Source organism: Cygnus atratus, chromosome 9, assembly GCF_013377495.2.
Source record: "Cygnus atratus isolate AKBS03 ecotype Queensland, Australia chromosome 9, CAtr_DNAZoo_HiC_assembly, whole genome shotgun sequence".
NCBI lineage: Eukaryota > Metazoa > Chordata > Aves > Anseriformes > Anatidae > Cygnus > Cygnus atratus.
The window spans coordinates 24,249,348-24,272,301 of NC_066370.1; the positions used below are offsets into that span (position 1 = coordinate 24,249,348).

A 22,954-nucleotide genomic window follows, 5' to 3' on the forward strand; every position below is an offset into this window, starting at 1 on the left:
AGAGCCAGTCATAGTCATATCTTCACTGTTCTTGCCAAGGGTAGAGTATTGGTAAAATCGGTTTGCATAAAGAGTAAATGAAATAAATTACTTTTTTTTTTTTTAAGTTGTCCTTGCAAGTATCTTCCTATGAGGCTTCTTGCAACCAAAACCATTGTTTTTCTATCACAAGCAAGAAGTTATAATGCTGAGAGTGTTGGTGGTGTATAAGCTAACAAAGAGCGAGTGCTTTTTCCAATAGCTTACTCTGCATTTTAATTCTGGGTACCATGAAAATTACCCGTGAGTAAAAGTTGTATGTTGCTGGTTTGCTCTGGGCCCAAAAGAATTTCCCATTTTATTCCCTGTCAGGCAACACAAAACCATTACCAGCGTATTATACCACTAAACATACGATCAATACCTCAGCCGATAATATCAGCCGATGATTTGTTTCTGTAGCCCTTGCTTGAGACCGAATTATGCCTTCATAGCTTCATGATACATGGCAGCAGTAGGAGGAGCTGTTGAGCAAGATATGGTTTTTTTCTACATGCTCGACTCATTGGACAGTGTGTAACCTAAGTTCGTTTGTGAAGCACTCTGTGGTTGCTTTCATTTCTTTCACAAGTGAACAAATGCCAGAGCTCTCCCCCCAACAAAAACGACGCCTTTCAGTAACAGCTGATATGCCAAATGCTTCTGAATCTTTTGTTTGGATCTTGAAGTTCTGCCCTTCCCCTGGGAGATTTGCTGGCGCCAACAGTGTAGGATTCGGCCATGCAGTGCATCACGAAACCCTCCAGTGAGCTCCTTTGCTCGCTCTGGATCTGACTTTTGGGTTGTCTCACTGGTGCTCAGAACCTCCTCACTGTGCATTTCTGGTACCTTTGCGCAGGACTTGTTCATAGTATCTGCATTGCTGACATTTCATCAGCAGTCGGTTCCATTTCAAGGGTTGAGGGAAAGGAAATTCTCTGCAGCATTTATACGGGTTGCTTGGAGATGGCTCTGTCAGAATGACGGCTGCTACCTCTCGCATCTGTTCGGCAGGACAAGATCTCGCCCATACCCTATTGTTCCCTACTGTTGTACTTTATCTTTCATTAAACGTAAAGTTAAATAGAATTTTTAAAAAGCGATAATACAATTGTCATTAAAAACAAACACAGTCATTCCAGAGCAAATTTTGCTTAGTGGCCACATACGGCTTCCAGCCAGCGCAACAAATACCTCCGAGGGGAGCTGCTCTAGCAGACACAGCAAAAAGCCAGGGAGAAGGAATTAGCTCTAAGGCCACATATACAAATTGACTGTGCAGAGGGATCTGTGCTGTACCGCAAGTGTCCCAGCCTCTCTAAGACATCACTTAGATAGAAAAAAAAAATAGCAGAGGCTTTGTTTAAACTGAGAAATTTTGCAAGAAAGGCTCTGATTACAAAATGGGGACCCAGCCTGACCGAAAAGCTCCAGTGTAGGTGCTGTTACAATGTTTGCTGAACGAGCAAAAATAATTCATTGGTACAACATATTTCAGCCTCTGTTTGTCCCAGTTAGTCCCAGGTTTCAGGAAATACTCAGTAAGTTAGCCATCCAGTTAGCATCAAACGCTTCCAAGCCTTTGCTGTTACCGTATTACCGAACTCATGTGTGTGTGTCTTGGCCTTTCAGGTAACGGGCTCACGGCTCAGCTCAAGGGGACAGCAGCACGTGGGACGATAAAGGTAAGAGAGTTTCCTCAGGCCTGAAACGTTCAACTTTATATAGTCCTTTAAACTCTTACTGAAGTGCCACATACCGCTAAGATTTAAAGCAGTGTCACTGATATTTACAACGTGTCGCTAACTTTCCTGCTTTTCAGAGTTGCTTGTAAGAATCGGACACACAGAGACAAAACCATTGCCTTTGGGTTAACCAGGTTTGGGTCTGTGCCATTTATTTAAGTTGATCTTTGACAAACTAGCGAAAACTAGTTTATGTATGTTTACATGGTTCTGCATTGCCTAACGCCCTAAGGAAGCAGAGCGGCTGGGAGGCAGGTGCTCCAGCACCCAGCATGGGCTGAAAGGCAGTTCTAAGGGCGCGTTTTTCTCTCAAAATTTCAGGCAGTTTTTGTCGTTTCCTAATTCAGGCTCAACCCCACTCCTACGTGCTTGACCATATCGCCGCTCCGAGGCTGGTGATGAGCTCTGGCAGCTTTCAGAGCCGGGGCTGCCCGCTGGCTGAGCACCGCTCCGCATCACCTGCAGCTCGGGCAGTGTGCTGGGCGGGTTTAGTCCTGGCAGCTTCAGCTCATGCTGTCACAGCTTGCCATTTCCGTCGATTATTGGTTATCAGAAAACAGCCTCCAGAGGTGGGGCAGGGAGAGAGGAGCCCCACTTGGAGTCGCTTATTTATATTTTTCCTTTAAATGTCGCCTGGACAACCTCTAGTTGAATATTCGGGGCTTTCCGCTTCAGCTCCTTGACGTGGGTGTGAGGTCCCCGTGCCCGTGCCTCACCACCCCCACACGGCAGCGGCTGAGGCCCTGGGGGCGCGGAGCCGTTTCCCCGTCCCCTCCCCGCCGCGGGCTCCCCTCGGCGGCCGCCCAGGCCCGGCCCCGCCGCCCCTCCCGTCGAACTACGACCCCCACAATCCCCCGCGCCTCCCGCAGCCAACCCGCGCCCGCTGCATCCCCGCGCGGGGGCCGCCGGGACTCGTAGGCGGGCGGCGGGGCCGGGCGCGGCGGAGGCGGCGGCGCCCCGCCCCGGGGGAGGGCCGGCAGGCTGCGGGGGGCCGGGGGGCGCGGGGCCAGGTGCGGCCGCTGCCTGCCCGCGGCGAGCTGCCGGAGCGCCGGCCTCCCGCCGGGCCCGGGGCGGAGCAGCGGCCTAGGGGCGGGATCGGGCGCCGAGGGGAGAGCGGGGCCGGCGGACAGCGACCGCCCGCACCGCGCCGAGCCGGGCCGCGCTGCGCCGAAACGAAGCGAGGCGGGCCGGGACCGGGACCGGGACCGGGACCGGGACCGGGACGGGGCCGGGACGAGGCCGGCTGCGGGAGGAGGCAGCGGCGGGGAGCGGGGCTCGGGCTGGCCGCCCGCCGGCTGCGCCCCGGCCGAGCATGCGGTGAGCCCCCAGCCCCCAGCCCCCGGCCAGCCGCAGCCCGCAGCCCCCGGCCCGCAGCCCCCGGCCCCAGCCCGCCGCCCCCAGCCCCAGCCCGGCCGCCCGGGCGCGCGTCGCATGGTGCGGGGATACCCGGTGCCGATAATAAATGATAGAGGATACAATGACTTTGCTGTCTCTGCTGGGTCGGATCATGCGTTACTTCTTGCTCAGACCGGAGACCCTGTTCTTGCTGTGCATCAGCCTGGCCCTGTGGAGTTATTTCTTCCACACGGATGAGGTGAAAACCATCGTGAAGTCCAGCAGGGATGCGGTGAAGATGGTGAAGGGCAAGGTGGCCGAGATCATGCAGAATGACAGGCTCGGGGGGCTAGACGTGCTGGATGCAGAGTTCTCCAAGACCTGGGAGTTCAAGAGCCACAACGTGGCTGTCTACTCCATCCAAGGCCGGAGGGATCACATGGAGGACAGGTTCGAAGTAATCACCGACCTGGTGAACAAGACTCACCCCTCCATCTTCGGGATATTTGATGGGCACGGAGGAGAGGCAAGTGCTCAGCTGGAAAAAAAAAGGGGGGGGGGAGGAGGGTTACAGGGCAAGGGACACAGACATGTCCTTGCCTGTGAGATTTCGGGGTTTGTCTCAAGACATCGGGGGGTTTGTTCCTTTCTCCTTCAATGGTAGTGTGGGGGGGGAAGATTCTCTGAATACAGAGAGAGAGATACTCCATTTGCTTTCTCTTTCATTACCACTTCCGCGATCAGCTTGGTGTAAATATGTTTGCACCCCCTCTGCCCATTGCAGTAGTAAAGGTTTAATTGAAGTAAAAGCCGTTGAAGGTGGCTCTTACGTGCATGGAATAACGATGATGGGCACGAACTCCCTGGAGGCATCTTTTGTTACAGCGAAGTGTGGTGTGATCTGATTTTGGCAAAGGGCTAGTCTCCCCCTCCTGTCAGGAGCTGTGCTCATCCGCCGCGTTAGGAAGGAGCGTCCTCTCAAAGCAGGGCATGTGTGCAGCCTTCCTTAAAGCTGGCGTGCGTGCGTGTCTTCTCCGCAATTCACCCTCCCTTGAAGACCAGCAAGTCACTGAGGATGAGCATTGTGTTTATGAATTGCATGTGGTTTTAACGTAATTATAACTGTGCTGGCATGCTGCTCCCCTTCCGAGTGGGAAGCCGGGAACGCTGTCATTGGGAAACTTCGGGTGTGTAACCTCCAACTTCTCCGGCAGTGGTTTCCTTGAGGTTGTGCTGTGGAACGAGGGTTAGAGCATGAGGGGGTACCTCACTCATTTCAGATGACAAATGTTGAAACTCTAGTTTCCTCTTCATTTAGGAGCGTGCCACTTAGCTTGTTGTGTAGCACAAAGCACATCCTTCATAACTGTGGCAAAGAAATGCCGAGGAGGCGGCTCCCTGTCTGACATGTTAGCTCCAGCATCCCTTACGCAAGGTAGGAAATTACCTTCGGGCTTTTGCTAGGATGACGGGAGACGGAGAGGAATGGGGAAGTTTTACACGTAAGTGCTCCTGCCGAGGAGAGGGGTGAGGCTGCGTGTGCTGTACAGCACGAGAGCTTGGGTGTTCCTCCAGCTGCTTTCACAGATCAAGCAGATAAAGTCCTTCCCGAAACAGCCCTGGCAGTGACCAGATGCTAATGGAGCACAAGGATGGCAGCTGCTGTCCTTCTGAACCTCTGGGTGCTGCCTGAAGGATCCAGGCCTTAGGCACGTAATAAAAAAGCTTCTCTTCTGTCGCCTGCGCAGTTGTAAAGGGAATCATCTGTGATACTGCTGTCCTGCAGTGGCTAGCATTCCGTCCCCTTTAAAATAAAGCAAACATGCTGGACGCTGGAAATAGTCAACTTCCTAACCATTCTGGTTGTGTTTGAACCCTGGTTTCCTTTTCGGTTGGGACACAGTTGTGCCAGCTCTTAGTGGATCCGGCTCTCGTGCCCGATCACTGTTCCTTGGCCTTTGAGGAATAGTGGTAGAAATGTGTGTATATATATCGCAAACTGAGACGTATCTGCTCTCCAAGGAATATAACCTCTGCTGCCTGTACTTGGTACATCTGGCTTTTCGGTTTTCGGAGGCTTTGGGAGGGAAGGTGCTCGTGTTCTGTCTTGTGCTGCCTTCCCCGTTGTTTAAGTTGTCAGCTTTCCTTGTCTGAACTGATCAGCCAAAACAAGTTTGCAAGAGTATCCGTGTCATGTTTTTCAGCGATATTCTGAGATGGTTACAGATAGCGGTACAACATAAACACTTAGACTTTGGCGTTGTGGAGGAGCGATCTTCTTTATTTTATTTTGTATCATATGCGTATCTGCCCCGTACTCGCGTACTCAGGATATCAAATAACCCCAAATTAACACAGAATAGCTAGATGACGAGCATGTGCTCCCTCTATGTGTATGTATATGTATCTGTATATACACAGAAATGTTTTGTTATGGAGCTTGGAGTCACATCCGTAAAAGCTGTTACAGTGTTAATACCAGACCCGTGGAAAGCTCAATTATCTTCTGTATTCCGAATCCTCAGAGAACTTGTTCTGATTGATTCAGTGGCAAAGTGTGAGGCTTTTAGAAGAGGCCTGTCATTTGAAGGGCTTTGCAGATCTTTCTCCAAATCTTACTCAAGTTCATGTTTTTAAGATGTAAGTTGTAGCATCCCTCGTTTATGTTTCTCAGAAAATCTCCAGATGTTCTTAGTGGCCTTCACAGTCACTGAGAGATAGGTGTCTAATCACCGGGGACATAACTAGTTTCTACTTTTAGATTTTATGCAAAACTGATCAGGAAGGCATGAACCGTGTGCTTTCCGTACGGCAGAAACAAATTATGGAAAATGGAGTTTTATCTAAGCAGGTTTTATAGTTTCCAGTAGGAACGAGGGGGGAGAAAAGAAAGACCAGCACTGAAGAGTGTTATTTAACCCGCAGTACACAATACTAAACTTCAGGCCTCCATTTGAACTGGTTTTCTGGATGTCTTGTTTTATTTTTATCTTTGTAAAAGAGATAAATGACTCTGTGGAAGGCTTTACGTTCATGTGTAGCAAAGCCTTTGTAAAGAATAAATTTTCACTGCGCGCTCCCATTAAATGTCTCTGTGTGTAGATAAAGAACAAAGACCGGCTAATCTGCGGAGTAGCATGTGAAACAAATTGTTCTATATGTGGAAAAAATGTTTTCCAGACGGACAGTGCCGCACATGAGATGCTAAATGAATACTTCCCAGCGACGTGCAGGGGAACGTGTCCTCATTAATGAGTTCCTGCCGTACCGGGGTGAAGGGGAGAGAAGCGTGATTCAAATAATACGAGTTACGGCGTCGTGCTAACTTTTGAAGACTTCGGGGGGTTGCTTAAGTACTGCCAACGTTTTGCATAAATTCTACCCTTCTCTTATGTCATTTGCTCTCCCATCTTACAATTCCATCTTGAATAGGTTGGCAGCCATTTACTTCAGTTTGTGGCTGCCTTGGTAAAGTGATAGACAAAGGGAATTACAAATGCTCCGTGTTCAGCTAAGAATCTGACGAGCTGCTGCAATTACTTGTTACAGGGAATCGTGTTTTAGAGGTGAAATTTGATGCATGGTGCATAGCGCAGGCTTCCTTTCTTACAAAGTCGGTTTGTCTTTTCCTTGAAGGTTGGGCAGTACCGACGTGGTGCAGGTAGAGGGCAAAGAAGCAGGCTTGGGAGGAACGAAGAAAAGTTTCTGCCTGTTGTCTCCCTGAATGATTCTGGTCAAAGGAATCTCTAAGGTGATGTGACTTGGAGTCAAATCAGAAAGGAATAAAGCATTGGGCTGTTATCTCATCAGCCTCTTTGTCTTTTTCCTTTCTCTATCTAGAAGTCTTGGGGCTGTCTAGAGTTGGAGAAGTAGCGAACTAGATAAATGATAAAATAAAACCCAATGAGCTTGAAAGCTGAGCAGCCAAAGGGAAGGGATGCTTAATCAGAGTGATTTAACCACGTTAACTAGCATTTACCGCGGGGTCCTCTTTGGAGATATTCAAGGCTCAAGCACCGGGTTGAACTGAGGTTTCAGTATTGGACGAAGTAGCTCAGCTGCCATCTGCGGTTTTATGGCTGTGGCTACACTGCAGATCGTTTTATCAGTCCCACGAGGTGAAGACTTCTAAAGTAATGCTACTGACGGTGCCTTCTGTGCTGCCTGTGCTTGTTGCAGCTGTAAACTGACGTGGATCATCACGGTGAGAAATTAAAGATGAGTAATTGGCTCATAAAAAGTGCCTTGCTCTTTCTCGTAGCCTCCATAGGCAGGGACGTGGCAAGGCTTGCTCCTTAGGAACCCGCGCACGTGGATTAGGGCATTTTGCCTGATACAGCCGGTTTCAGAGTTGCGGATATGGTGTTGCAGTATGGGAAATGCACCTTTTTACTCACGGTGTAGGGAAGCCTAAATGTGAAAGGAGAGAATTTGCTGTATAAATGGCTCAGGTTTCTGACTGTACAGAACCTTGCAAAGTCTTTTGTGCCGCGGGGCCTTGAAATCGGTAGCGCCAACCGGTGGCAGAAGGCTCTGGTTACTGATTAACTTACCAAAAGAGAAAAAAAAAAGGTCAGAAGATAATGGTGAGAGCCCTTCCTAATGTTGTCTGGGACTATGGAGACGAGAACGCTGAGGTAAAGCCCGGAGCAGACGGCACCGCTCCAGCCGCGTCGCAGCGAGCCCGCCGCGCGCCCGCCAGGTGGGTGAGGTTAGGGGAGAGCTGAGGAGCCCCAGGTCGTCCTCGCAGAGCGCGGCTGCGGCTCCTCTTGGCTCCGCACGCCTGCGAGTCGCTGCTTGTGTTCCTACCAGCGCACGGGGATTTTTCACCCTTCCCCGGATTGATGACCTGAGCTCTCACGTGCAGAGGCCATGCTACGATGAACGTCGTCTTTTCAGGCACTGATGGGGGGAAATTTATTCTGCTTAACTGGAGACGGTAGTTGCCGGCTGGAAGGGAATGCTCGCCTTCTACCGAATATGAATTAACAACAAGTGAACGACTTTATCTTTGTTTGTTTTTTTCTTTGTTTTCTTTGTTTTGGTTTGTTTCTGATCCTAATAGCAAAAGGTATTTATGCTGGGAAGAGAAAGCTGAAAATTCTGTTCTTTTTCTTTTCTTTCCTTTTTTTTTTAATTCAGGATCCTTTAACTAACTCAAAACCCGTTCCTCTGACACTGAACTACTTAAGCAAACTTAGCAGTGAAAATGTGTCTGTCGTACTTCTGAGCAGAGGCCATTGAGGATTAACGGCTTGATATTTAAAAAAAGAAACATAAGAATAAATGAAACAACAGCTTCGAGGTTCTGCGGATGTTGTAGCCTCGTTGTAAAGGTGAAGTCTTTGAAGCTTTGCAGTTTTAAAAAAGACACTGCTGGGGTTACTGCTGGTCTTCCTTTTGGAGTAATTTCTTTCAGTTTCAGAAGAACGCTCTGCAAAGCGCCCAAGCGTTTGAATGGATATTTACAGAGGTGAGGCCATGTTGATACACAAGTTTCAGATCTGCGTGTAAATTCCACACAAGCGGCCTACAATGTAAGCCAAAATGATACATGGGAACACTTCCGTCATTTTGCTTACTTTATCCAAATTTTGATTCTTGGATGTCGCCTTACAGGGTTACGATTTTCACCCAGCAAGACCACGGTTATGTAATTTTTAGATCTGCTCTATATTCTTGTTTACTTTGCAAAAATGTGACTTAAAATTGATGAAAATGGTGTAAAAACGTGTAATTGGAAGCAGGGAGTCTTCCCGCTGTCATTCACGGCTGTATTACTGGGCGTGGAATTGAATCTTTTTCAATTTTTATAGAAATCAAAAAGTCAATTCATCTTAAATGTGGTCTGCCAGCTTAGCTTGAACCGGTGCTTCCCCGTCTGGGCACGGAGGCCGCCAGCTGATCGCCGCTGATTTAATTACACCAGTTTTGATCCATAGATGCTTCTAGATCATGAGCAGTCGTTTAAGTTTCTCGGTGAGCTGGAATAAGGGGGACCGGTCCGTGGGAAGTGTTCGTGTGCGTGCTCCTGCTCCGGGCTGAGTGCTCAGCAGCTTGTCCATCGCCACAGCTGCGGGACGGGGATGTTCAAACAGTTTTCAGTGGGCCTGATGCTTTTTAACTTGAGATCCTGCAGTAACGCTCCTGGGCCCGCATCCGTACACGTACAGGCAATGTCTAAGCGCAGAGCAAGGCTCAGTAATGAGCGGTGTCTTAAATAGTTTAAGAATGTGCTAATTTGTACTACAGATAGTGCTTGCTATGCACCACAGGCGATGGTGAAGACTTGCTGGCTCGTCCTGCTTATCCCAGAGTCCAGCCTGGATGGATTAGAAACAAATGGCTCTGGAGCAGTGGGAGTCTGGTGGAAGCAGTTCTGGATGCTTTTGTGTTTGAGTGCGAGAGGAAGAACGTTGACGCTGGTCGTGGGGGTTGGTTCCAGCAGATCGCTTGGTCCGCACTTGCCTGTTTTCAGTAGCGCTGTCAGACCGGAACAGCGTTTCTCCTTCCTCCCTGATGTTAGGGAGATCCAAATACTTACGGTGTAAATTGTATCTTAAAGCTGGAGGTGAGCTCTGGAAACAATCCGGGCGCGTGGATGCTTTGCTTTGCTGCCGCCCAGTTCTTCCCAGTCCTGCAGCTCGCTGCAGCCGCCCTGGCCCTGCAGTAAGGCCCCGTGCTGGTGGCTCTGTTCCCATGCACTCGGGCACCTCTACTTTTTCCCTTGCTCTTGAGACCCTTCGGAGCCGTTCAGCTTCATCTGCCCTGCTCTGCATGCTTCCTCAGCACGTGCATCGTGCCTTCGGCGCAGGGAAGCTGCAGGCAGTAGCTTGTCACCCTCGTGTCTTGAAGTGCCTTGCCCTGGCACCAGCAGCCTCTGAATCAGATCTTGGGAATGGTGCTGGACGAGACCAGTCGTGTTTTGTGACCCAGAAGGCATTAAAAAGGTGTCTGGCACTAACAGTTTTGGTCCTTGAACCTCAATGTTCAGGGCTCGCCCTTCATTTTAAGCACATCACAGACACCGATGGATCCAGAAAAAGGAACAAAGTGCTTATATTCCGTGAGCTCTGGTTTGAATCCGCGGCCTTCAAATGAGAGCTCCCAGAACTAGTTTAAGGGCAGCAGCTGCTATAATTATGCACTGAAAGTCATTCGCCTCTGGCTCCACTTCTCTAAAATTCATTAAAGCCTTAAGGTTGCAGTGAACTCGCCAACCCAAATTCTGCCTTTCGGACCCTACTGCCACCCCCTGCTCGAGGGAAGCATCCCGGCTCCCGCTCGCCGCTCTCCAGATAACCTTGTGGCCGTGCCTTTGTCCCACGCGTCCCTAGCATCCCGTGAAGCTTACGCCTTCACCCGTTTAGGGGATGCTGTACCCGTACTCTGCCCGTGGCAGCGACGTGGGGCCGTGCAGGGGCAGACCCCGTGCGTGCCCTGCTGCAGGACCGGGCGGACGCGGGAGCAGCTGCGCAGGGGCCCTCAGCAGTCGCCGCTTTTGCCGGGGTGCTCGCCCGCCCCCGGGGCAGCGTGCCAAGGTGAGGCGAGCTGCTGCCGCTCATGCCACGTGGCACATCCGTGCTGCTTGACGTGATCTGTGTGTTCCTAGAAGCGCCTCGATGCGCGAACCTCCGTAACGAGCTCGGGAACGCGTTCCCTGCGTGCCTTGGCAGCCAGGCAGCAGGTGACAGCGAGGCTCTTCTTGCTCAAAGCCGGCTTCGGTGCCTGCCGTCCCTTCGGCTGCTGACCCCTGCTCGTGTTCGCGGCGTGATCGTGATCGATGTTCCCTCGCCAGCCCCGCCGCTTCGCTAGCAGCCCCGCGGGACGGACCAGTTTCCCTGGCTGGTGGCCAGCTCCCTGCCCAAGGGATCTGCGCTGTAAAAGATCATCGCGAGGATTTAATGGCCCTCGGTTTTTGTTAGCCCTGCGGAGCTTCAGCTCACCCTGAACGTAATCGTGACAACAAAGACGACGTAAGACAAGTCCAGAAGGAAGTTTCCGTGCTGACAAAGACGTACCTACAGGCAGCTCGTGATCTCAGGCTGCTAGGAGTTGTAGGCAGAGTCAGCAGCTGCTGCAAGCCGGAGAGTTTGTGGGTTGGGCAGTTGGTGTGCTTTCACTCCTGTCATTTAGCTGAAACACTTCAGCTAGTGGTTTTATTCAAGCAGCTTAAAACTTACTGCTAAACGGAGAGATTTATTTGAAGGCTGTTTAGCTTAAAAAGCATGTCATTTTTGTTACAATTTGGAGGAAACAAAGGTTTGGAGGTGCCAGAATAGTAATAAATACTTGAGCCAGGGTGAGTAGGTGACACTGGTGAGAGTGCAAAGGGTAGCTGAAATAACTGCCCTTCTGTGCCAGCGTTGCCTGATACTTAGGTGGCAGAGCTGTTCCTGACCTGGTCCAGGTGAGCTATCGTGATCACACCCAAGAAATAAAAAGAACAGAACATACTTCTTGAGACCAGGCTTTCAAGTTTAGAGTCACGTGCGGGCTATGAAATAATCTGCGTGGAAAATCAGACTGTTTTCTGCTCTCGTAGAAGTGTCACTCCAGGAAGGCAGCTGACGTGTGGTTGCAGCTGGTGCTGAGCTGGGTGCAGCGCAGGCTCTGGGCAGCTGAGCGCTGAAGCAGAGGACAGGGGAGGAGGTAGCACCGCTGTGCCCGTTGGGTGCCGTAGCGAACTTGAGGGCGCAGCGTGGCAGCGCCAAGTTCCAATCCCGCTGCTGCTGACACAAATTGATTATGATGCTGAAACATTGCTGGCTCTCATCATCTCCGACCTTGTCTGATTCACAGCTGTGTGAGCAGCTGACATCGCCAGCCAGACAATCGAAGGACGTGTCTTAACTGCTAAACCGAGGCGCAATTATCCGCAGCACGTCATGTCGGCAAACCTCAAAGCTCCCCTGGAGAAATGAACATTTATTTGCATTTACTTTCGGTGTTAAAATGTTATCCCTTGCAAATTTTCTCATTGTCATAAATGTTGAAAAAGCTTTCTTTTTTTTTCCTTTTTTTTTTTTTTTTGTTTCCCAAAGCCCCCTTCAGGGGTAAACACTTGATTTTATTAAGTTCTGCTATAATAGCTGAAACTGTCATACAGTAGCGCTTTCAATCAATACACTTTTAAATGTAATAAATCTCTTTACTTTTTCATTCGCTACCAGACAGAAAACTGCTGGAGGGCACGAAACATTTCTTCCGCCAAGTGAAAGTGCACGGGCCGTAATACAGTTCTCTGGTGTGCCACGGCTCACCTGCACTTCTTTAAACTTGCATTTTAAACGGGAACGTGGTTTATTTGCAGGTCGCGTACGTGTGGACTGCAGGATTGCCTAAACTTTCCCTGAAATGTGCGTTTCCCCCAGACACCTACTGAAGCGGAGGCATTGAGAAAGGGAGAGCAGTGTGTGTGTGTGTGTGTGTGTTTGCGTCAGCCTGCCCTAGCTGCAGGTTGCTGTAGGGCTGGGTACGTTTAATAACACACTCCTAGCACGGCTGTCAGGCAGCCACAGGAGAATGACTCTCACTTTCAGTTGCCGCTATTTCTATGCTGCCCGAGTTCCAAAACCTGGGAGATGTATGTGTGAGAGTAATTTCGGGGGGTTAGGATGAATGCTCTTTTCTCTCTCTCTCTTTCTGTGCATGTTTGAGAGGAACAGAGAACACGAGTGTGCGTTTTGGCTGCGTTTCTTTATGGCTCTTGCAAGAGCACTAACAGTTTTATAACTCTGGCTGCTCTGAAAACTAAACTTTGCCCTCTTTGTTTCTGCCGGTGGTCATTGGTTTGCTGGCATGTATTGAGAGTCCTTATTGCTCAGGACGTAGAGAACAAAATGTGGGACCAGCTGCCTGTTTCGGAGTGCCAATTGGCACGGAAACGCCGGAGAAGAGCTCCAAGCTGCCCCTCCTTTTGCTTACGTTTCATGCATAAATAGAATGTGAGGTGCTGCGTTAACTCGCAGAGAGATGGATGTGGCAAACTTTTCCGTTTGGCAAAAGATAAATGTTGTGTGCTTTCATACAAAATGCATCACCCAAGTTTGACTCTTTGTTTTTAAAGGGGGCTTGTCTCACAACTACTATTCCAGCAGTGGTTTTGAAAGGCAAAGCAGAGTGATTGAATTCTCAGTGGATGAATGTTACATAAAAGATTTCCAATCTTTGGCAATTAGAAAATTGTTGCCGAGGTTAATGACGATATTATTTTTAACATTGAGGGCAGGAGCAATCTCCTGCCTCCAGGATGGAATTATTTCAATCAGTGCTTTAAATGAGCACTTTCTGTGATGGTTTTAATTGACAAGCATTTAAATCATCAACTTGAACTCTTTTTTTGCTTTAGTGTTTATTTTAGCAATTACATCTCCTGATATACTTCTTCACATCATCTGTATCTTGCATTGTTTGGGAAGAGGGGAATGGTGCATGCTATCAATTTCTTCTTTGAGATTTTTTTCCCCTGTTTTTGTGTGGATATCATAACTGTAAATAGAAGCAGAAGAAAAATAAGAGACCAAATAATGTATCTGCATTTGTTAGGAGTTACAGAATGATTGCTAATAGAACTAATTGTGTTAAATGTTTTAATGCCGTGGAGCGTGAATTGATTTGAGACATACTTTGGGGACTTTAAAGGTTGATGTGGTGTTGGAGGTGTTCTTACCAAGCATCTCTTCCTGAAACCTGGACTTTGTGGCCAGACCGTGGGTTACGAGGTCAGGCAGTGTCTCCTCAGGCTCCATTTCTCAGTCGGATTACAGCAGGACAGATAAGAATTGGAAGTACTGCTCTGCAGTCAAGCTAACCTACCACCTCTTCAGAGAGAATGATCGTAAGGCAGCCAGCAATTTCAAAAGCCCCAAACATTTTCCTGGTTCGGAGAACCTGCCGTCCCGCAAGGTATTTGCTGGAGCATTGGTGTGAATCTGCTCGAAGGCTCTGTCCCGGTGGCTCTGGTAGAAGGTGGCACCTTGACACTACGACCTCAGTAACCGTTCTTCTCTCTAACCTTCAGAGGCAAACATGTACAGTTCATAACCTGTTATTTCAATTAGCTGTCTAATTAAGGCGATAGTTTCTCTTCTCAAGCATGTTCTCAAACCAGAAGAGCAGCGCTCGTCTGCCTGCTAGCGGTGCCCAGCCGGGCAGGATGGCAGCTGCGTCCTGGCCCAAGTCTGCATCTCACTTCACTGGAAGGATGTTCTGAGTAGCTCAGCGTCGCTCTTGGGATGTGTTGGCTTTGCTCTCCTCGCTTTAAGTTCCCCGAGCTGGAGTTTGTATATTCTAAAGTGTTCATGTAAACTTTCAAGCCTGGCAATTGACATAGCTGCTTCTAATAAACTAAACAAGGCTGTAATGCCAAGGCAGAAGAGCCAAAAGAGAGTGTATCCAGCTGCATATTGGAATTAGTTGTTTCAAACCTAAGTTTTAAAAGCTTTTTTGGCATGTGGGCTATGCATCCCTTATTAAGGGAAAACCTGACTGTGAAGGAAGATGAGAATCATGTTGATGAATAATAGGAAAGGACACAACCTCAAACCTATTACGGTGCAGAGAGATTTTTACTGGAATGTTTTGTTACTGAGCTTCCCAGCACTCCCAATTGATTGGGAGAGCAGAATGCAATTTGAGTGACAAACGCTGTTTAACGTTAATTGAGATTATTTTTATATACAAGTTGCAAACTTAGTAGTTTGTCTGTCCCGGCGGCTTTAAGTTTACCTGGCTGAGCTTCTGATCCAAAGTATTTCAAAAGTATATCGGGAGAAAACATTATACCTCTGTGAACAGGTGTTTTCGGATCGCTTTACAGGCTTAAATTTCTGTTTATGTCCCTTGGCTGATCTGCTACAAGTCAGCAATACAACTGAAAATAGAACTTTGTAGTCCCCCTGCTTTTCTCTCCCAGGTGCAACTGAGCCTTTTTGCTCTGTCAGGCACCAACATCATTAACTGTGTAGCTTCCAGGTTGGTTTGGTTTTTTTTAATGTAACCTGCCTGCTGCTTTTTGCAATCTTCAGCTTCTTTTCTCTTAATGTGGTTACCAAGAGAATAATGGCGCCTAAGACCTGGGAGCGTCAGTGCTTTCTCCACATCAGCACCACGGATTGTGAGGGTCACCTTTCATACCAGAGCACGGTGCTGCTGTGTCCCTGCCCTGTGAGCAGCTCTGATGTAAACCTGGGGCTGCCCGAGCGGGCTGGGGCTTCTCGCCCGGCACCGCTCAGAGCCTTAGCACTGAACTCTCGTCGCCACGGCTTGATTTTACAACACAGAATGAGCAGTACGGAACAGTGTGAATAAGCAGGAGATCCCCTCCTCTGCCTGTATGCTAACACTAGTGACGTCGGATTAAATTTCCTGAATTGTTCTGTCTAGACAAACAAGAAGAAAATACTTCAAATAAAAAAGGAATGTTTGTGAAATGCCAGAACATTTAATTTTGTCGTATTTTAAATGAATTCTTTCAGCGTTTTGTTTTGAAACGGATTTTTTGGCGTAAAAACTAATGGAAATAACAAGGCACGGATGTGCGAAGCTGACCGGCTCCGTTAGACGGGACGAGGGTGAGGAGCGCAGCTGTTCCTCTGTAAGTGAGCTCCCAGCCCCCTGGCTGACTTTGTAGCTCACAGTGGGTCCCCCGAACTCGTCCCGTGTGGGAGCTGTGAGGCTGGCACCGTACCGGTCACTTCTGGAGCTAGAGGGGGTCTGCCTGGCAGTGTCAGGGGCTGGGGTGTAGCTGCCTGTAATCCCTGCTACCTAACTGGGGTGGCTCGCAGAGCTCCCAGGCCTTCTCTGCGGTGCTGCCTAGGGGGAGAAGCTGAACTGCACCGTGGTGCTCACCTGCTTCTCTGGAAGGGAGCCGCGCTGTTCTCTGTCCTTGCCAACCCGAGTCTTTCAGTGTGGGGAGCTGATGGCAGGGCTTGAAAACTTGGCAGAATGTGCTCTCTCTTGAGCAACATAAAGGAGAGTCGCTGCAAGCAACTGCACTGCTTGCAATTTAACGACTGCAGGTGTTGCAGCTTGGGCTCCTGAGGCAGTACTCCTCCTTCCCTCCAATTTTCTGGTGCTGAAAGGAGAGTTAAATAAATGCCCTGCAGGAGTAACATCTTCTGGAAGCTGCTGCTTTTGATCCAGGAGACCAGCTTCCAAGAGCCTGGGTTGTGACCGCAGCAGCAACGTGGAGCCTGGAAGGAGTATGGTTAATGTGATCTATTTGGTTTTGGTTTTGGCTTTTAGTTATGTTGATAAAACACTCAAGACTGACCTGATGTTTACTGAATTAAAAGTTCTTTATCGCAAGAAGATCGCTCTAAGCAGTGAGGAGGGTTTCAAGGAAGAAGGATGGGTTGAGAACAATAAAAGGGAATTAAATTACAGTTGCGGATGAGGGTCTCTGCTCTTATCATGCAGATAAGAGCATGCATTCCTCCATATAGCATTCCCTCCTCCATATAGCCACATGAGGAGGGAAATCAAATGAAGCAAATGACAGAAGCATGCGTGTATCCCAGCTGATCGGGGCTCTTACTGTTCCTGAGGCCCCTAGCTTGAACAGCTCCGTGCCAGTGGGAAGAACCTGCAGGTGTTGGTTGTGTGCAGCCAGAGATCAGTGAGGTACTGGGCGGGAGGGAGGTTGAAAGAGATAACGAGGGCCTGAAAGACGCAAATATATAAATATTTTGTAGAGGGAAGTTGTTAGTGGCCTGGGCTGTGGGCTGCCAGGCAGTACAGATGCTCCGCTACACAGCTTCAGATTGTCCCACTGCTGCCGTGTCTGCTTCCAGCATTAAGCATCACGCCGTTAACACCCAAGAACTTACTTAAACGGTGGAGTTCAGGAGCTCGCCATGAAGCTGTCTTTGTGAAGATGAGGCACGACGCTCCCGGGAAGCTGTTCTCACTGATGTGTCTCTGCAGAAGCGGGGTCCTGCAGGGCACGGCTCCCAGCGACGTGCTTTAGGGGTCCGAGCACCTCCTCGCATCCGGATTTTGAACGCTCTGGCCTCTGATTCACAGCGGCGTGCACAGGTGCCCAGACGCCTGCGGGGAGCTGTAGGAGTCTGGTGGCGCTGGCAGTGCTCCATAAGTGCTTTGCATTTTTGTCCTCCAGCTGTGGTGCCGTAGGTTGACAAACTAGGGAAGAGCACGGGCTGCCTTGGGAGCTGTTGGAGCTCCCTGCGCGTCAGGAGGGCGCTCGGAGCCCCGGGATCCACAGGGGCAGCTCGCCTCCTTGATGTCCAACCGTCCTTTGCTGATCCCTGTTCTGGGACATTCTTATTGCACCTGCAATAATTTCCAATGTTTGAGACAATTTGAACCGGTCGCAATTAGTAAACATGTTAATGATCTCTTATTTGCATGAACTTGGAAAAAAAAAGGGGAACTAATTAAATGACAGCTGAGTTACAAAGGGACCAAAGTAACGATGGGCTTAACTGCGTGGTGCGCGGCTCGCGCAGCTGTCAGGTACGTGGGGAGTCACAGCTGACGGACCTGAAAGGGGAGACATAAATGCAGCCTTTCTTATGGCCATCTTCCTCTTTCATTAGGAGAATTTACAGCGTTGTGGGACGCTATTCATAGCTTAAAATCTCAATATATCGAAGAACGGGAACTGAAGATCTCATCGGTCCAAAGTGAGAGTTGAGGGAAGGTTTAAAAAGTAAGTGAAACAAGGCAAGTTTTTTTCCTTTCCGTCACAGAGAAAACCAGTCCATTAGCTGCTTTCTTGATTCATTCCAGCGAGGCTGAGAACATCTGTTCCAGCTTGCAAACAAAGGTTGGAACAAGGGTCAGGAGAGGACCCTGGTGCCGAGCCAAGTTACGGACGCTGGCTTTGCTGTGCACTCGTTTGTGTGCGGAATCACCGTGGACACCGACTGCTGCTCCTGCCCCCGCACCTCCCGAGGCCAGGCACCACAAAGAGAAGTTTCTGAGCTTTCGTAGGCGGTCATCAGTCCTGCTTGTTTCCCTTGCGTTGTTTCCGAAGCTCTCGATGTTGAGCTGTTTGCTGTTTGGGCCAGAAGTGAAGAAGGAAGGACGACTGCTCTGTGAGCAAGATGCATTGACTTCTAATATCGTTCTGTGCGTTACTGGGTATTTTTGGGTTGCGCCGAGAGAGGTGATACAGGAATGAGATGTAAACATGCAGTTGCAGAGGTTTCGGTATCGCTCATCTAATCGCAAGGTGCTGCCATAATGTACTTAAGGGGCTGCACAGAGCCAGCTCCTGCTTTGCTGTGCGAGTTCTTAATCGGGAAAAAGAGCATCTTGCACAGAAGCCTGAGGCAGTAACAGATCTACCACTCATCTTAAATCGTTCTTAAGAAGAGGAGGAATACTGCGATGGAATACGCGGTCGTATCAGGTTACGGTGGTTTGGAGACCACAGGCACTGCTGTGGCTGTGACGTGTGTTAGCTGCTTTGAACTAGCCTGGGCACCGTGACTTGTGCGGCTGCCGCGGCGCTCTGAGCCTGAGAAAGCTGCGCCCAGTTAGCCGCAGCGGCTCTCCGTGCTACAACAGGCACACGCTAGCAATATGCAAAGAAGCCACTTAAAATTGGCACTTCGGTGCGGCAGTGTAGGTTATCTGCGGTATAAATACTTCTTCTGTCTCCTCCAGACCTACTTCATTCCCCGTCATTTTACTCAGCCCCAAAGTTGAAATGTTTAACTGCTTAAATAAAATATTTGATAGCTATTACAGGGCTTAATACTTGATGTTTGCGCATGAAACCAGATCGCAGCTCATTAGGGTGAAATGGAGATTTCTAGCTAATAAGAGACGATAAAAGTGCTGTTTTATGTTCTGCTGTACGAGAGAATTTAGTGCTAATTTTTTATTCTGTGGGCATTAGGTTTGTTATTTTACATACAGCTTTTAAAGCACAGACTTTAAATCCTGACGTCCTGCCTTGAAACTCGGTTTCAGTCTGAATTTGACAATCTGGATTTAGGCGCTTTTGGAAGCCAGAGAGGCTTGCAAAGCAGTAGCTAGCACTATATCTGGATTTCATCAGTGCTAGTAATTCCTCCCGTTTTTCTGGACAAGAAATCTGCATACGTACTCGTTCAATAAATCAGGCGTGGGCAGGAATGCACGGCGTGGTTGCCCATAGTGCACACGTAAACAGCGTGAGGTCAGACTCCAAAGTGCTGCTGCTCTGTTTAAGTTGAAAGCAGATAATAGCCATAAATGTTTTATACACCGAAAGTATATTTAGTGGAGGTTTTATTAATAGCTAAAAGAGGTCATCTTTAAAACAACAGCTCTCGTTACGTGCGTGTATGTTTAAGACCAGTGACGTTCTGCTGTCATTGCTTATGGGTATGCAACTTGGTGATTTGACTCTGGCAGCTGGTGAGCTGTAAGCCTCGGCGTCAGTGCAAACGGGATTTAACGAAGGAGGAGGTTGGAGAGTTTGTTGGAGTAACTATTTACTCCCGCTTTAGAAAGGGTGCTTCAAACTGCCCTTAAAGAGAAGTTCATCAATTTTTTAAATTGCCCATCCAGTAAAAATTGCAGATTTATGTTGGCTGAATAATTCATCGCTCCCTGGTTGTAATCCTGGTGTGACTGCTGCCTTTCCAGCTGCAGATTAACGTTCTCGAGAGTTCTTCAGTTGCCTTCATCTAGATGAAATGGAAACTGAACTTTGAGACCAGAGAGAAGACTTGCGGTGTACGAGCCTGTAAAGACCGAGATGAGGAAGAACAAAAAGAGGGTAGGAATTGTGGCGTTGTGCAGCTGTATCAAACTCCTTTTGGCTTTTTGTTAGGTTGTCCAGAACTAGCGGGCTGTCCTTTCCTGATTCTCCCAGCTGGTGTTTTCAGCCCTTGCTCGGCTGCCAGAAGACGACTGGAATGACAGCTGTTTGTTGGGGCAGGGAGCGCCTCGCTGGACAGCAGTCTCGCTCCGCGGGAGCCGGTTCAAAGACTGTTGAACTAATGTGCACTACTACAGGAAAACAGCCATGAAACCCACTTAAAGTAGGAGATATGGCACAATTTTAAAAGTTTTATCCCGACTCAAAGAAAAGATGGAGATTTCTTTAGCAGAAAGATGAGAATACTTGAAGGAAACATCCTGACATTTCACAATCTGAAAAAGAACAACATCTCACTGGAAATCTGCGGCTTGAGGGCTACAGCCGCTCGTCTACAAGATTTGTCCGAGCTAAGTGTCAAGAATGGAGTGGTCAAGAAAAGATGTCTAGAGGATGAAGATGAATCTGAGAGCATTACTGGCCTTTGGGTCTTTATTAGACAAGAGGCTCCTGAAGATTTGTTAGTTTAGATAATTCTGTGTGAAAAAATAGGAAACTTTTAACATATCTCTGTCCTGTGTTAGAAAGTATGTCAGAGCTTGAGCATCTGTTGTGTAAATTGAGCCACAGAAATGGAGCGGTGATGTACGAAAACTTGTTTTGATAATTCTTGCATTGTGGAAACTGCATTCTGCTTACAAAACATTTTGAGTGTCTATTGTAAATGTGCCTTTTAAAAGGATGTTTGTGTTATTACTGGATTTATTAGTCCCATTTAAAGTTAATCCCGTCTTAAGAAAATTACTTCTCTTTAGAGAAGATAATGCTGTTTTAAAATCTGGATCCAGTTATATTTGTGCTCTGTGGTTGTTTCATTTTCCCCGGTCCCAGCAGATGATTGTTTTCCACCGTGATGCTTCAGCCTGCTTCGGAGGTAACGACCATCCCGTGGCAACCACTGATTGCATTAGTGGCCTCCCGAGTTCAGCGAACGGTTTTGTTTTCAACAGTTCAGTTTGAAAATCTGGCTTACATCTTACAGAAGGCAGAAGAGGAAATTTTGCCCCAGGCTAAGGGCTGTTTACCCCGAACAACTACAACTTTTCAGTCTGAGCCTGCTTGTCGTTCATTGCACCAAAATGTGTACGTTTGTAATTTCGGAACCACTTGGCAGAAATCAGGCACCAGGGTCGTTCTGGTTGGGAGGCTTTGGATGCTGAAGGTGAGACCATTTCTTTATTTTACCACCTGAGCAGCTTTATTGCAAGAAAGCATGGCTGTCTTCTAAGGTTGTGAGAGACAAGAAAAGCACATCTGGGGAATGCCCGCTACAGCTGCGCTGCAAGCTGCAGGATACTTGCTAGCAGAGCAAGTGTGTCTGGGAGAAGAAATTAAAGTAGTTTGAATTCATTTTGTTGCTCTAGAAGAGAAAAAAGCAGTTGAAACGGAACTCATCTGTAATTTGACGATGTTTTGACTGGTCACAGGCAGTTTTCTTCAGTGCTCTACGGTTAAATAAAGAAGAAAAAATAGTAGTCATGTTCCAGGAGATCTCAAAATATTTTCCATAGCTACAACAGCGAAGAACCAATAGGCACAGCATAATGATCGTACAACACTGAATTCCAAATAGCCAGTAACTGTGCAGATTTTTTTCATGCATGCTTTTTTGTTTGAACATCTTCCCCTCCAAGCCTGCCTCTAGTCGCGTGAGATGACCGCGGCAGGACAGCTCTCAGGGGCGGTCAGCTGCCAGCCTCTCTTGCTGCCTGATGTAACGTGGCGTTAACTCTCTGTCTGCTTTTTCTCCTACGTCAAACAAACAAACAAAAACCTACTTTGCACTCGAGTTCTGCTTATAATCAGGCAAAAATGTCTTACTGTGTTCCGGGAACGCGACTGCACAGAGGGGCAGGACCGGGGGACTACGCGCTCGAGTGATTGGCCTGAGCAACCGTGCCCGTGGACTACCCTGCGAGGAGGATGGATTTTCTTTCTTTGTGACGCATGGAGCTCCAGTTGGTATTCTTAAGTATACAGGAAATTAAATATACATTTCTTCCAAGGCAGGATTTTATAAGCGTTTGGACATGTTTTCCAAGAAATGGTCCTCCTTTGCCTTATCGGAAAGGCCCCAGCTATTATATGCAAATGGTACAAGTAAATGGCAGCTAATCCTTCCTCTGTGACAAGCCCTGTACGCGTGCAACCAGCCTTTCCTGCCGCTAAGTTAGAGGTGTGTCGGGAGAGAAGGAGCGTCCAAACTGGAGGCCCTGCTTAAACGTCTGTAGCACTAGAAGAAATTCATTCACCAGGCAGCTTTCTTGGGACACGCGCCTTTTGATTTAGTCTGCTAGCAGTAACAGGAGCAGGACGGGTTAGGTATTTGTATTTGCACACGTACACACGGGCTCAGTATTGTCAAGTTTAAATGCAGAAATAAAAATCCTCGATGTGACATTGGACGCTAAATGTTTGCATGAGACTTCATCTTAACGCATCAGAAAGTGGCAACAGTTCGTGGAGATTTCATGCTGAGTTCCGGTGCCATTTTGGCAAGAAGGAAATACAGCAAGCTGTGATCGCACGGAGCCCTGGAACACACCAGAAATGTCCTAGAGGCACAGTGGGAATTCTCACGTAGCAGTTCTTGGCCCCATTAAGCGGCTGGGAAACAGAATCAAACTCTGCGGATTAAAACTTTGTGAAACAGGTGTTAAAAGTTTAATAGGTTCTGATTAGTCCTAGGGACTGGGGGATTAAAAAAAAATAATTGACCAAATGGTTCCTGAGTTACATATTTCCAGCTGATCAAAAACTCTGCACTAGACCGTTAGCCTGTCAGAGATGCCTCTGTGGAAGAAAGGCAGATGTGGTAACCGCCGGCATCAAAGAGCAGAGAGAGCTCAGGAGTCGTTTGCTTTTCGGGTGCTCGTCCTGGTATTCTCTGCCTCTGAGAAGGAGAAACACCTGCAGCAGGAATACTTTTATAATAGGAAAAAGAAAGATGCCCTAATGGGTCCGAAATGTTGTCTAAACATTTGTTGAAAATCTCTTAGAAAACCTTCGATGTGAT

General features: G+C 48.3%; 1 protein-coding gene across 1 annotated transcript in view; it reads left to right on the forward strand.

The window, feature by feature from the left end:
- The first annotated feature begins 3,143 nt into the window (after positions 1-3,143).
- PPM1L (protein phosphatase, Mg2+/Mn2+ dependent 1L) overlaps positions 3,144-22,954 on the forward strand; it is an 86,933-nt gene continuing 67,122 nt past the window's right edge. Inside the window, exon 1 of the mRNA XM_050712641.1 lies at positions 3,144-3,628. Coding sequence (XP_050568598.1) covers positions 3,226-3,628 — 403 coding nt within the window. The 5' untranslated portion in view covers positions 3,144-3,225. The remainder of the gene's footprint in view (positions 3,629-22,954) is intronic.